The sequence below is a fragment of the Pristis pectinata genome, chromosome 35, assembly GCF_009764475.1.
Source record: "Pristis pectinata isolate sPriPec2 chromosome 35, sPriPec2.1.pri, whole genome shotgun sequence".
NCBI lineage: Eukaryota > Metazoa > Chordata > Chondrichthyes > Rhinopristiformes > Pristidae > Pristis > Pristis pectinata.
The window spans coordinates 10,761,954-10,776,112 of record NC_067439.1 but is presented as its reverse complement, the minus strand read 5'-3'; the positions used below and the strand labels follow the sequence as shown (position 1 = coordinate 10,776,112).

At 48.4% G+C, this 14,159-nt stretch overlaps 1 protein-coding gene across 1 annotated transcript in view; it reads right to left on the bottom strand.

Moving 5' to 3' along the window:
• Nucleotides 1–13,137, bottom strand: part of LOC127586376 (snake venom vascular endothelial growth factor toxin ICPP-like) — a 41,835-nt gene extending 28,698 nt beyond the window's left edge. The window contains exons 1-2 of the mRNA XM_052044292.1: nucleotides 13,001–13,137; nucleotides 12,604–12,729 (exon numbers count right to left, since the gene is read on the bottom strand). Coding sequence (XP_051900252.1) covers nucleotides 12,604–12,690 — 87 coding nt within the window. The 5' untranslated portion in view covers nucleotides 12,691–12,729; nucleotides 13,001–13,137. The remainder of the gene's footprint in view (nucleotides 1–12,603; nucleotides 12,730–13,000) is intronic.
• Between the last annotated feature and the right edge of the window lie 1,022 nt (nucleotides 13,138–14,159).

Sequence of the window (14,159 nt, the reverse complement as noted above, 5' to 3'; positions counted from 1 at the left end):
CTATGCGACTCCAGACTGGGTAATGTCGCTGACTCTTAATGAACACTGACATAGCCATTAAGGGCGATGAGGGACGAGCAGTGGATGCTAGTCTTACTGTTAATGACCACACAACAAAAGCAAACTTCAAAATGCTTTAAATACACAATGAGTGTTTCTGACTTAAACACTCATGCAAGGAAACAGGTTCAAGACACCTAAAGCTCCTTGGGTGATTATTTCCCTCTTCAATTTCCCTCTAGTCTTCTGCCCATTATCTTCATCAATGGCCCTCTCGTTATCGACCTCTGCTCCCAGGGCAATTTGCCTAAAGATATTAATGTTCCATCTGAAGGACTTCCTATCCAGGGTAGAGGGAACCACTGGGGGGTGGGGGGAAAAGAGTTAACTTTTTCCCTTCCCAGTTGGTCCATGCCACCACCCCAGTGTTGCCTGGTGTAGGTCTGGCAGTCAAGGCATTAGGGGACAATACAGTTACAGGATGGGGGGAATCCATTTGGCCCATTGAGATGCTAGCTCTTTCAAAGAGCAATTGATTGGTCCCCTTCTCCTGCTCTTTCCCCAATCTTTACACGGCATTTATTCCATTTAGTTTCCTCCAGCCTCCGCCCCACTCTGCATCAAATAGTACGCCTGGTGCTTTTGCAACTTCCCTATAATATGTTCCCTATGCTTAACAACGCCTCAGAAAGTAGTCTAGAGGTCCAAGGCCAGGAAAGTGGGGAACAGAAAGAAGAATGACTCCTTCCACCCTTACTGGCAAAACCCACCCCACCTAGCGTAAATGGGAACTTGGCGCTCAGCACAGACTCAGTGGGCTGTGCCGTATCTCTCTCTGACTCTATGACACCTTAGCCTTAAAAGAGGGGCAGTGACATGCCCAGATGTTGGCAGCCTGGTTCCTTGGTGCTGCTGGTAAGCTGGTTGAGAAGCCAAGGTGCAGATTACTTAAAGGCACCATCAAGAATGGATTTATGGATGCTCCTTTCATTCTCCGACAGATCTAGCCTTGGGTACACTGGACGTGTTAAAATTGTAGACCGCACAAATGTGGTTATGGTTAACTGTGGAGGGACTACAAGCGAGGGTGGCACAGTGGCGCAGCGAGTAGAGCCGCTACCTCACAACACCGGAGACCCCGGTTCAATCCCGACCTCCGGTGCTGTCTTGTGGGTGGAGTTTACAGGTTCTCCCTGTGACTTCGTGGGTTTCCCCCGGGTGCTCTGGTTTCCTTCCACATCCCAAAGATGTGCAGTTTGGTAGGATAAAGGGCCACTGTAAATTGCCCCTAGTGTGGAGGTGAGGGGTGGAATCTGGGGGGGGGGGGGAGAGAGTTGATGGGAATGTGGGGAGAATAAAAGATGGGATTTGTGTAGGATTAGTGTAAATGGGTGTTTGATGGTCAGCACGGACAGTGGGCTGAAGGGCCTGTTTCCGTGCTGTATTGCTCCATGGCTATGGGCAGACAGGCTAATTGATGAGAGAAATGAGATTTACTGAAGGGAAGTTGATGGGAAAAATGTTTTGTTAGGATGAAACTGCACTGACACAAGACCCTTACAAAGGAGCAGAGCATGCCAGATAAGTGGGAGGACAAGTTAACTAAACCATTAACCAAAAGCATATGGGGACGGCGAGCTTTATAAATGGGGACTCCCAAAGGATGGAGCCAATGCCAAACTTGTACAAGCGTGGGAAAGCTCTGAATACCCAACAAGAGTGGAGACAAACGATTCCAAGGGGCCGTGTGTCTGAGTCCAGAATAAGGACAGGAAAGGGTGGGGATGGGGGGGAGGGGATGTTTCGAGACCCTTTATTGGATCCGATGGGAAGCAGCTGGTTGGGAACTGCACTCAAGCACAAAAGGTTTGGCGCAGTCAGTTGACTCAGTACTGTGGAGGAAGGCTGTGGTTTTCAGCCTGGATATCAAGGGTTGGGTTGGTAAGCAAGGCTGGGACGTGAGGCATGGAGGGAGCTGATACCAGCCCTCACCATCAGTTACAAACACCCCACAGCTCCCAACCCCCCCAACCCATTTTATTCATTACTTATAATGTTGGCCTGTTACTAAGGCAACATTTACAAGAAAGACTGCATGTCAAAACGACCCAAACTGCTTTACAACCAATGATGTGTTGTCACATGGCAGTGAGCCATTGCACAGCAAGATCCCAGAAATAGCAATTGACCGGCTAATCTGTTTTGGCTTGTAGAAGGACAAGTATTCATCAGGAAAGTGGACGGAACACCTCTGCTCTTTCTGCAAATTAGTTCCATGAGATCTCCTACCCTGGAGAGGGAACGGAGCTCCAGTTTAATGTTTAATCTAGCAGTTTAATGACCCCCAGGTGCCATCTTAAATTGTACGGGTGGACCCGTAGGGTAGCTAGTAGGGCCACTGCCTCAGACCCCCAGGGACCTGCGCTCAATCTTGGCCTCCGGCGATATGCGTGTGGAGTTTGCATGTTCTCCCCATGACCCCGGGTGCTCCGGTTTCCTCCCACATCCCAAAGACGTGCGGGTCGGTGGGTAAATTGGCCGCTGTGAACGGCCCCCCAATGTGTATGTGAGGGGTGGAATTGATGGGAGTGTGGGAAAGACCAACAGGGAACGGGAACATTCTGATGGCGTGATGAGCCATCTAGCCATCTCCGTGGTAAGGAAACTTGGGAAAAGTCTCAGGAGTGAGGTTCAAACCTGCAACCTTCAAATGAAAAATAGGCAGCAAGTGAGACTGAAGAAAGGTTCCCGCATTACTCTGTGACTCAGGCCCATTAATCTACCTTCAGTGGTCCTCTCTTTAGGTTTAAAACTTTTTGACACATGGCTCTTTCGCAAATGTATTAGTTGCTTTGTTGCCAAATGCCGTTCATTAAAATAAGCTCTCCATTTCTGGCACAGAAAGTGAGATTCACTGACCAGTCAAATTGCTACAACACACAGAATACAACGTGCACTGGGAGAAGTAGCATCTGCGCAGTTCCAATAGGCAGAGAGAGTGTGTTTACACAGCTCACTTTCAGTCACTAGGGGCCACAGCTGCTTACACACTCACACATCTGGTCTATTTTACGGCATCTGTAACTTGCACCGGTTGCAAAACATGATTGGAACCGGCAGATCATTTCGAGTAGTTAGAAGTCGGAGGCTTAACCCTGAATTTGAACCTCTGCGTTTTTGCTGCCTGCATTTTATTTACTTTCCCCCTCCTTTATTGAAAATGTGGCTGTCTAGTAACCACAGGCGATTCACACTGAGGGGCATTGTCCAAAAATTAAAATACTGCAGATGCTGGAAATCTGAACTAAAATCCCCACCCCAAAAACAAAACTGGAAACACTCAGCAGGTCAGGCAGCACCTGTGGAGAGAGAAACAGAGGTAATGTTTCAGGTGAAAGACTTTTTACTGAAACGATCTGAAACATTAATTGTTTCCCTCTCCACTGATGCTAATGGACCTTCTGAGTATTCAAGGCATTTTCTCTTTCATTTCCAGAGGTATTATTAGTGGTCTGGGAAAGGTCCAATCTTTACAGACTTCACATAATGACAAATCTATTCTCGGAAGAGCTGGGGTCATTCTGTTGGCAATTAAAGCTGGTTACTGATTGCTGTAACTTCATGAGATGGAATTGAAACACAAAGTTTGTATGTAATTATCCTCAACTGGCAACTTTAACCTGCTTTTATTTGGAGAAGCTTGCTGTAGTTTTAGTTCCCTCTGCTATTTACAGAGGGAATAAGATCATGAGTAAGATATAAAATCATGAAGGGCATAGATAAGGTGAATGCACTCAGTCTTTTTCCCAGGGTTGGGGAATCAAGAACTTGAGGGCATAGGTTTAAAGTTAGAGGGGAGAGATTTAATAGGAACTTGAGGGGCAACTTTTTTGTTTACGCAAAGGGAGGTAAGGTAAGGTTTCTTTATTGGTCACATGTACATCGAAATACACAGTGAAATGCATCTTTTGCATAGAGTGTTCTGGGGCAGCCCGCAAGTGTCACCACACTTCCGGCGGCAACATAGCATGCCCACAACTTCCTAACCCATTCGTCTTTGAAATGTGGGAGGAAACCGGAGAATGAGCTGCCAGGGGAATTGGTTGAGACAGGTACAGGGATTGGAAAGGTTTAGGAGGTTATGGGCCAAACGCTGGCAAACGGGACTAGCTTGGATGGGGCATCTTGGTAGGCATGGACCAGATCGGCTGAAGGGCCTGTGTCTGTGCTGTATGACTCTGCGACTCCATGACTACTTTCCTGCAAGTTCAGGTACATGTCCACCCTGCTGCCAACTGATTCACTGACAGAGTAACCAATGGAAATTTGGGTGAAATGGTTTCTAACCTTGGATGGATGGCGCAGCCTCTAAATAAAGGGACGTCCCTTTAGAACTGAGGTGAGGAGGAATTTCTTCAGCCAGAGGGTGGTGAATCTGTGGAACTCGTTGCCACTGAGGGCTGTGGAGGCCAAGTCATTGGGTGTATTTAAGGCAGAGAGTGATAGGTTCTTGATTGGTGAGGGGGTTAAGGGTTATGGGGAGAAGGTGGGAGAGTGAGGTTGAAAAAATAATCAGCCATGATCGAACGGTGGAATAGACTTGATGGGCCAAATGGCCTAATTTTGTCCTATATCTTATCGTCTTATGGTCATATCCTCTGGGAAGGGTTGTGTGTCAAAGATTAGAGTCACAGAGAGATATAGCACTGAAAAAGGTCCTTCGGCCCATCGATTCCATGCCAACCATCAACTACCCATTTATGCCAACCTTACACAAATCCCATTTTATTCTCCTCATCAACTCTCTCTAGATTCTACCCCTTAGCTACCAGGTTAGTTACTGAGGCCAAATAACCCACCAACCTGCACGCCTTTAGGATGTGGAAGGAAACTGGAGCAACCCACAGGGAGAACATGCAAACTCCACACAGACAGCACCAGTAAATTAGTTATAAAGAAGCAAAAATAAATAAAAATATACTAGGCAAGAGAAGTCCTAGTCTTGGGGCTGCTCACAATCCCCAGGATAGTCCCAGCTCCCTAAAAGGAGTGGTTTATAACACAACGAGGGGAACAAAATCGGCAAAGCTTGATTGAGTCTGAACATGTCAGGCTTTCACTCAGAAGGACTGGGAGTCTCTGAACTCAAGCACCGGTAGAGTGCATTGGGTTGTCGATTCAGCAAGAGCCCAGTGACCAAAAAAAAATTGCCTTCAATTGCATAATTCTGGGGAAAATATAAATAGAATTATGCAATTAAATTCCTAAGTCTTTCCTTTACATATGAAACCAGAAGGTTTGTAAGATGTTTATGAACGTAAGAAACAGGGGTAGGCCATTCAGCCCCTCGAGTCTGTGATGGTATTCATCAAGATCACTGCTGATCTGCTACCTCAGCACCATTTTCCTGCACTGAATATCCCTGAATATCCAGATTAATTGAAAGCAGCTGAGCCTCCTCTGTGCCTGGGATAGAGAATTCCAAAGGTTCAGCACCTTTGGAGTGAAGAAATTTCTCCTCATCTCAGTCCTAAAAATACTGGCTCTTATTCCGAGACAGTTTCCCCACCCCCCTCCCCCCCACCCCGGTCCTGAACTCCTCAGCCTGGGGAAACATCCTGTGTGTAAGAATGCAGAAAGTTTTGGTGAGATCTCCTCTCGTTCTTGATCATCGAGCCTCATTCTCTCCTTGGCAATTATCCCGAGGCATTTGCAGCTTCCAGGAGCACAATTAGTGTGACCTCCCGCTCCCTCACCAGCACAGAGCACTGCAATCTGCCAACTCAGCAGTGCAGAACAGCAACCTTTCCGATCTGGCTGAGGCAGGTGCTTGCAGCCATTAACTAGCTGAGTGCCAGGGAGCTGCTGTCGGACTACCCCATTCTGCCTATATCTTAGTGCATGCAGCTCATTGCTGCATTGTGCTACATGCTTGCACCAGGCAGAGGGCAGAGAGCAGCACCAACAGTGCATTCATTGCGCATGCATTCCCCTCTGTTCTGGATGCACGGTTGGAAGGGAGACAGAGTAGGTGGTGGTCCTGGGGGGGAATTGTGCAGGGATTAGGACGTCCAGGACTAAGTCAGGTTCAGGGACTGTCTGGAAGCAGGAGCAACACTAGACATGGTGGGCAGAGGTTTCAAGGACACAGCCTGCCCTGGTGGTGCGTGTGTCAATCGATGGGTCGCTGGGAGATGCCCCCCAGGTCTGGATCGGGCCCTATTGGAACCGAGCCTTGGAGTGAGGGAGGTGGAAACAGTCCCACCCACCAGACAGTGAGTGCGGAATGCCAATCCCTCACTCCCCGGTCTTCACTGCAGACAGCGCTGGGATCCCTACAGGAGCCTCAAACTACCAATCATTTCAAAAAAATGCTTTCTGCCAAAAATAAACACGCCTAATGACTGTAACAGGTCACCCCTCGATAATGAATGGGTTCTGTTTATACAGATGTCCATCAGTGGAAAAATACACCAAAACAAAATCACTCCACAATACTGCAATGGATGGCATTGAAAGCACATAAGATTGATAAGAAAGAACAATTACTAAAAGTGGGGAGGGAGAGGAAACTAGTTCTGTTGTTCGTAGGAATGAACATTTGTATTTACGTCGGACTTTTGAATTTAATAATATTGTGGGAGCTCCTTTGTACGTAGGGGTGTCCATGAGTTAGATGGTTGTAAAATGGGCATGACCTTATTAATAAAAAGTCAGGATTACTTTTCCACAATCCGGTCTGTCTTACCCTCAACTCAGCCATGTTTCCTTTTAAGTTAATCCTGCAGTTAGGATGGGCAAGGAAGGATGTTCCTGATGGTGGGCGAATCCAGGACTTGGGTCACAGTCCAAGGGTAAAGGATGAGCCATTGACAGCTGAGCTGAGGAGCAAGTACTTCTCCTAGAGAGTGGTGATCCTGGGGAACTGTCTACCTCAGAAAGGAGTTGAAGCCAAAATTATTAATTATATTCAGGAAGGACCTGGGAGGGCACTGAATCTGAATGATCAGCCATGATCATATGCGATGGTGGACCAGGTACCAAGAGCCGACTGATCTACTGCTGCTCCTAGTTGCTATGTTTCGATGTAATTGGTTTATTATTGTCACATGTATCGAGGTACAGTGAAAAACTTTGTTTTGCGTGCCATCACATCAGTACATCGAGGTAGTTCAAAGGGAAAAAGCAATAACGGAATGCAGAATAGAGCGTTACAGTTACAGAGAACGTGCAGTGCAGGCAGACAATAAGGAGCAAGGCCATGACGAGGGAGATTGGGAGGTCAAGAGCTCATCTTTGGTGTCCAAGGGGTTGTTTAAGAGTTTTATAACAGCGGGATAGAAGCTGTCCTTGAGCCTGGTGGTGTGTGTTTTCAAGCTTTTCTATCTTCTGCCCGATGGAAGTGGGGAGAAGAGAGAATGTCCAGTATTGGAGGGGTCTTTGATTGTTGACTGCTTTCCTGAGGCAGCAGGAAACGTAGACAGAGTCCATGGAGGGGCTGCTGGTTTTCGTGATGGACTGGGCTGTGTCCACAACTCTGCAGTTTCTTTCCTATCCTTCCTAAAGCTTGCTTCTTAGCTGCCAACTTATGTCATTACGTGCCCATTGCAAAAAAGGTCAAGATTCTTTACTGTGTTAGAGGTGGCATATAAATGCAAACTGTTGTTATGCTAGACCTGGAAATGTTTGCTTGGCACTTTGGTTACACAGCCCAACCTCTTTCCTCCCCATTATAATGCGAGCCTGCACACTCCTGCCCTGATCCAGTGTCTGCTGCCTGGAGCTGCAGATTCCTGGCAACACATACTACGTCTGTTGCAATGCATTTCTTCAGCCCTGCCTCAAGAGATTTTGCTACTCATCCATGACTTTGCTGTTTGTTCCAACGCTCTCCAGCCTCCTGGAAATCTGAACTCATCCGAACTCTGCTGTTTGTATCCTAACTCCCGTGCATCCCTCAGTTGCAAGGTGCAATTGAAAATTCTCATTCCTGCTTTCAAACATGTACAGTGTAAACTCAAGTTGTTCTGTCACTCTGCAGGTATGTCCACACCATGTCCAGCTCTTGAGTGGCTTAGGTAAGAAGGCAGAAGCAGTTCCCCACTGGATCTGGAACTCACTGCCTGTAGGGTTGGTGGAGAGAGAACCAAGTGGGGCTTTCGGAAGGAAATTAGATAAGTGAGACAGCATCTAATCTGCAGGGTTCTGGGCAAATGGACGGGGGGGGGGGGGGAATTGCCCAGATAGCACCCAGCATCCTCAATGCACTGAATGACTTTATTCTGTGAAACAGCCTGACATGGAGGCTCCAATGCACAGGATCGCAAGAGGCTGCAGAGGGTTTTAGACTCAGCCAGCTCCATCACGGGCACAACCCTCCCCACCATCAAGGACATCTTCAAGAGGCGGTGCCTCAAGAAGGTGGCATCCGTCACCAAGGACCCTCACCATCCGGGACGTGCCCTCTTCTCGTTACTACCATCGGGGAGGAGGTACAGGAGCCCGAAGACCCACACTCAACGATTCAGGAACAGCTTCTTCCCCTCCGCCATCAGATTTCTGCATGGTCCATGAACTACCTCATTATTCCTTTTTCTCTGCATGATTTATTTATTTTGTAATCTATAGTAATTTTACCTTTGCACTGTACTGCTGCCGCAAAACAACCAATCACGTCATCCAAGTCATGATAATAAATCTGATTCTGATTCTATAATTTATAAGTCATCTGCCATGGAGTCCCCTGGTCTCACTTATCTGAAGCCAGAAGTTATTAGAATCATAGAGCTCATTTAAACCAGGCCCTTCGAGCCATCAAGTCTGTACCAACCATCAACACCAATCCTATAGCAATTCCATCTTTTTACTCCCCACATTCCCATCCACTCCCACCAGATTCTATCCCTCACCTACACACTTGGGGCAATTTACAGCGGCCAATTAATCTACTGATCCGCACATCTTTGGGATGTGGGAGAAAACCGGAGCACACGGGGGGGTTGTGGGTGGGGGGAACCCATGTGGTCAAAAGGAGAACGTGCAAACTCCACACAGACAGCACCGGAGGTCAGGATTGAACCCGGGTCTCTGGCGCTGTGAGACAGCAGCTCTACCAGCTGTGCCACAATGCTGCCCATAAATTTTGACATGAAAGTGCAGATTTGCCCAAAAGGTTGGGGCAAACTAACTCTCAGCAGAACAGTGCACAAAGGACCAACCCAATGCATATTACTGAGGGAAAAGGGGCTCAGGAACAGCAGAGAAATGGCAACAGAAGGCTTTCAAGCAGAGCGACGCAATAAACAGGAAAAGTTGGGGAATTTTAAAATAAGGCCAGTGAGCAAGATATATAAAAGTTTTAAAACTGTGAAAGGATTTGATAGTTTTTGAGAATGTTGGTACAGGCATCAACTCTAACCCACTCATCCCCGAGTTAACCCTAACCATAACCCACTCAACATTTGGGTGAACCCTAACCCACTCAACCCCTGGGTTAACCCTAACCCTAACCCACTCATCCCCTGAGTTAACCCTAACCCTAACCCACTCAACCCTTGGGTTAACCCTAACCCACTCAACCCTTGGGTTAACCCTAACCCTAACCCACTCAACTCCTCTAAATGATCTGCTAGTTAGTAACTAACTTGCACCTTTTCCCACTTCTGCTAATTATTTTGGTTAACAAAAACCTACCAGCCTTAAATTTAAACTTAATATCCAGTTAGCATCAGAGAACATTATGAGAGTAGATTTGTTTCCTAACACCATTCACTCTGTCTCCATTGACTCTGTCTACACTTCCCACTGCCTCGGGAAAGCAGCCAACATAATCAAGGACCCCTCCCACCCCAGACATTCTCTCTTCTTCCCCCCTCCCATTGGGCAGAAGATACAAAAGCTTGAGAGCACGTACCACCAGGCTCAAGGACGGCTTTTATCCCGCTGTTATCAGACTCTTGAACAGACTTCTCATACACTAAAAGATGAACTCTTGATCTCCCAATCTACCTCGTCGTGGCCCTTGCACCTTATTGTCTGCCTGCGCTGCACTTTCTCTGCAACTGTAACACTATATTCTGCATTCAGTTTTTATTTGCTACCTCAGTTTACTTATGTATGGGATGATCAGGCTGGATGGCATGCAAGTAAAAGTTTTTCACTGTATCTTGGTACACATAAACAAATCTCCAACTTCACACTGAACTTCTTTTAAACTGAGCACCTAAATCCAAACTTCCCATTCAGTGGAGAGAAAGACTGAGCTAACATTTCAGGTCAATGATCCTTGGTTCTGATGAAGGGTCTTTGAAATGTTAACTGTTTCTCTCTCTGCAGATACTGACTGACCTGCTGAGTGCTTCCAACATTTTCTGTCTTTATTTCAGATTCCCAGCATCCGCAGATCTTTTGAGTTTCATGTAAATTATTTCCAATATCTAAATATCTTGCAAATAATCTAAACTCTGTCAGGTACAATCCTGGAAGGTGAGAGGATGAATCCCACATAAAACTAGGACCCATAAGTAAAATATAGAATCATAGAAACATACAACTCAGAAACAGGCCCTTTGGCCCACTTTGACCATGCTGACCCTGATGCCAATCTACACTAATCCCTTCTGCCCACATTAGACCCGTATCCCTCTACACCTTTCCTATCTGTCTACCTGGCCAAATGTCATGGTATTGGTTTATTATTGTCACTTGTACTGAGGTACAGTGAAAAACTTCCCTTGCATACCGTTTGTACAGATCAACTCATTACAGAGTGCATTGAGGTAGTACAGGGTAAAAACAATAACTGAATACAGAGTAAAGTGTCACAGCCACAGGGAAGTGCAGTGCAGGTAGACAGTAGGTACAAGGTGCTAACAAGGTAGATTATGAGGGACCAGCCTCTCTCACTTCCTCTGGTGGCCCATTCCAGCATTCTCTGTGGGAAAAATCTACCCCTCAGATCGCCTTTAAAATTTCTCCCCTCTCACCTTAAACCTGTGCCCTCTAGTTCTAGACTCCCCTGCTCTGGGAAAACAGATTCTGACTATTGCTCCTATATATGCTGCCCATCATTTTTTAAACCTCTGTAAGGAGACTCCTCATCCCCCTACCTTCAAGTGAGAACAAACCCAGCCTGTCCAATCTCTCCTTATAACCACAGCCCTCCATTCCAGGCAACATCCTGGTGAATCTCTTCTGCACTCTCTCTATTGCTGCCACACCCTTCCTGTAGTGTGGCGACCAGAACGACATACAAGGGCAGTCCGACCAACACTTTGTACAACTGCAGCGTGAAGTCCCAACTCTTACACTCACTCTCTCGACCTCTGAAGGCAAGCGTTCCAAATGTCTTTTACTCTCCCCTATCCGCCTGTGTCAACACTTCCAGAGAGCTATGGACCTGTGCCCCACGGTCTCTCTGTACATCGATGCTCCCTGCCATTTACTCCTTATGTCCTAACAGAATTTGACCTCCCAATTACGCTTATCTGGATTAAATTCCATCTGCCACAGATCCACCCAACTCTCCAGCTGTTCCAAGTCCTGTATCTTCAGACAACCTTCCTCATTATCTAGGACTCCACTAATCTCTGTGTCTTCTGCAAATTTACTAATCACAACCCTTACATTCTCATCCAAGTCATTGGTATATATTACAAACATCAGAGGTCCCAGCACTGATCCCTACGGTTTACCACTGGCTACAGACCTCCAGTCAGATAAACATCCCTCCACCCTCTGTCCCCTCACCCCCCCCCCACCCTCTGTCTCCCATCACCCCCCCCCCCCAACCCTCCGTCTCCCGTCACCAATTCTGGACCCACTTTGCCCACACTCCTCAGATCCCTTATGCCTCAACCATTAGGACCAGCCCACCTTGTGGGACCTTGTCAGAAGGCCGACCTGAAATCGACCGCCACTAATAAACTCGGCCGGGAATTCAGTAGAAACTCCTCAGCCGGGCAGAGGGTCCCAGACCGCGGGGCTCGCTCCTGCGGGGAGCGGCCGGGACGATTAAAGGAAATCCTCGATAACTACAGAAGGAAGGTGACAGTCAAAGGAGGGTGGGTCTAGACTCAGGTGGAGGGGAGACGCTTGAACGTTGGGACAAATTGCCCGTCTCTGTGCTGCGAGCGTGATTTTAACGCTGCTTTCAACAGTGTCCAGGCAGGGCAACCGATGATTAAACCATGAGGCAACAGTGAGTCAGACCGCAAACACCAGGAGCGGACGGGATTAGTATTAAAAGCGGCTTTAGAATCAAAAGCCACAAACTATGGGCACCCCTCATTTATTGGCCATCTCTGTCTACCCCCTGAGCCACTTTCAGATAAGACAGAACCATGTCCCAGTGAGACTGGTGTCACAGTCAGGAGAAAGGCGCTGCTAACGGACGGTGTCACCAGAATTCTAGCTTCATGGAACTCCCTGAATCTGAACTGCCGGCTGGGATCCGAATGTCTGTCCTCTAATCATCAGTCTCCGGTGGATTAACAGCCCGGTTAGTAATAACCGAAATTCACTGTCAACAGTTTCAGAAAACAAAAGGCGAAATTTGTGACCGAACTCGCCGCACTGAAATGCAAATCAACGCCCGGGACATACCTGACACACTGACAGAAGCAGTAACTGGAGCGGCACGGGGCGGAGAGCCAATCCCACACATCGCGGTAGAGTCCCGGGACTCTTCATGGGAACCGGGGCGAGAGGCGTCCGATAAGGGCAAAATTCCTGCAGGAGATCAGGCAGCGAAATGAGAGGCGTGTGTGTTTGTGTGTGTGTGTGTGTGTGTGTGTGTGTGTGTGTGTGTGAGAGAGAGAGAGAGAGAGAGAGGGAGAGGGAGGGAGCCAGACAGCGATACAGATTAGATAAACAGTGTAGCGAGACTCGTGGTTCAGTTGTATAAACAAGTTACAAAGGCACGAATCAGCAACAGACACAGTCAGATACAAAGTTACACTGGCTGGATCAGACTGGGAGTCCCACAGTTACTGTCACCAACCTGGGCTCAGGATGGGACTCTCCCAGCGAGGGTCCCAGCCCCGGGGGTCGCCGGCTCCCGATCGCAGCCACTCTCTCTCTGCCCGGCTCCTGTAACATTTGATGGGTCTCAGATCGTGGAGCCCAAGCTCCCAGGCGCGCTCCCGAGTCACGGGATCCCCGGCGCGCTCCCGAGTCACGGGGTCCTTGGCAGAGAGCGAGACTGGGATTGGGTTTAAATAAACACGCAGACTAGTCGGAGCCCGAGGGCCAAGATTATCGCTTTATCTCCATCCCACCGCCAGTCTCTCTCCCCCTCTCTTCCCTCTCTCTGTACCACAGGCTCATTCTCTCACCTTGTGTCCACTCTTGCGTCTCTCTTCCCCCACCCCCTCTCCCTCTCTCCCCCACCCTCTCTCTCCCCTCATTCTCTCTCTTTCCCCCATCCTCTCTCTTCCCCACCGTCTCTCCCCCCACCCTCTGTCTCTCTCTTCCCCCTCTCTCTCTGGCAGAGTCCAGTTCTCTCTCTCCTTTTTCTCTCCTGGTCTCTCTCTATCTCCCCCCCCCCCCCCCGGGGTCTCTCAGTCCCTCCTTTTCTCTCTGGCCGAGACTCTCTCCTTATCTCCCCCTCAAATCCCTTTTTGTTGCTGTGTAGATGGTCAGGAATAGTCTTGAGTTCAGTGGGGACAGTCTGAGAGAGATGGGCTGAGTGGCCTGGCTCCCTTTGTCCGATGGAAACTTCCCCACTGCTGACCAACCTGACCACTCCCCCAGTGTGACCTCTCTAGCCTCCCCGGACTCTCCCTCCCCTGTAATTTCTGCAGGGGATGTGGGGAGTGATGCTCTAGGTGGGATTGGCAGGGGGTCTCACGGGGTGGGGAGGGGGTGTCACTGACTTACCTTGCCTCTTGCCCAGGGGTTCAGGCGACGGTGCTGCCCCTGGGGTGATGTGCTCTGGCAGACCGGCCACATCAAGAGGGGCCGCCAGGCATCCACTCCATTCCCAGTCTGGGCAGAGAGCCAGTTCATAGCAGAGGCCGTGCTGACTCACACCTGAACTATGACAAGGTTGTATTCAAATTCCTCCCATGCTTTGCCAGACATGAATTCTGCTCTTCACATTCCACTCTGGGGCGGCTGCTGTTTATAATCACACTGGCCTTCCTCCCCCCGTGCTATCT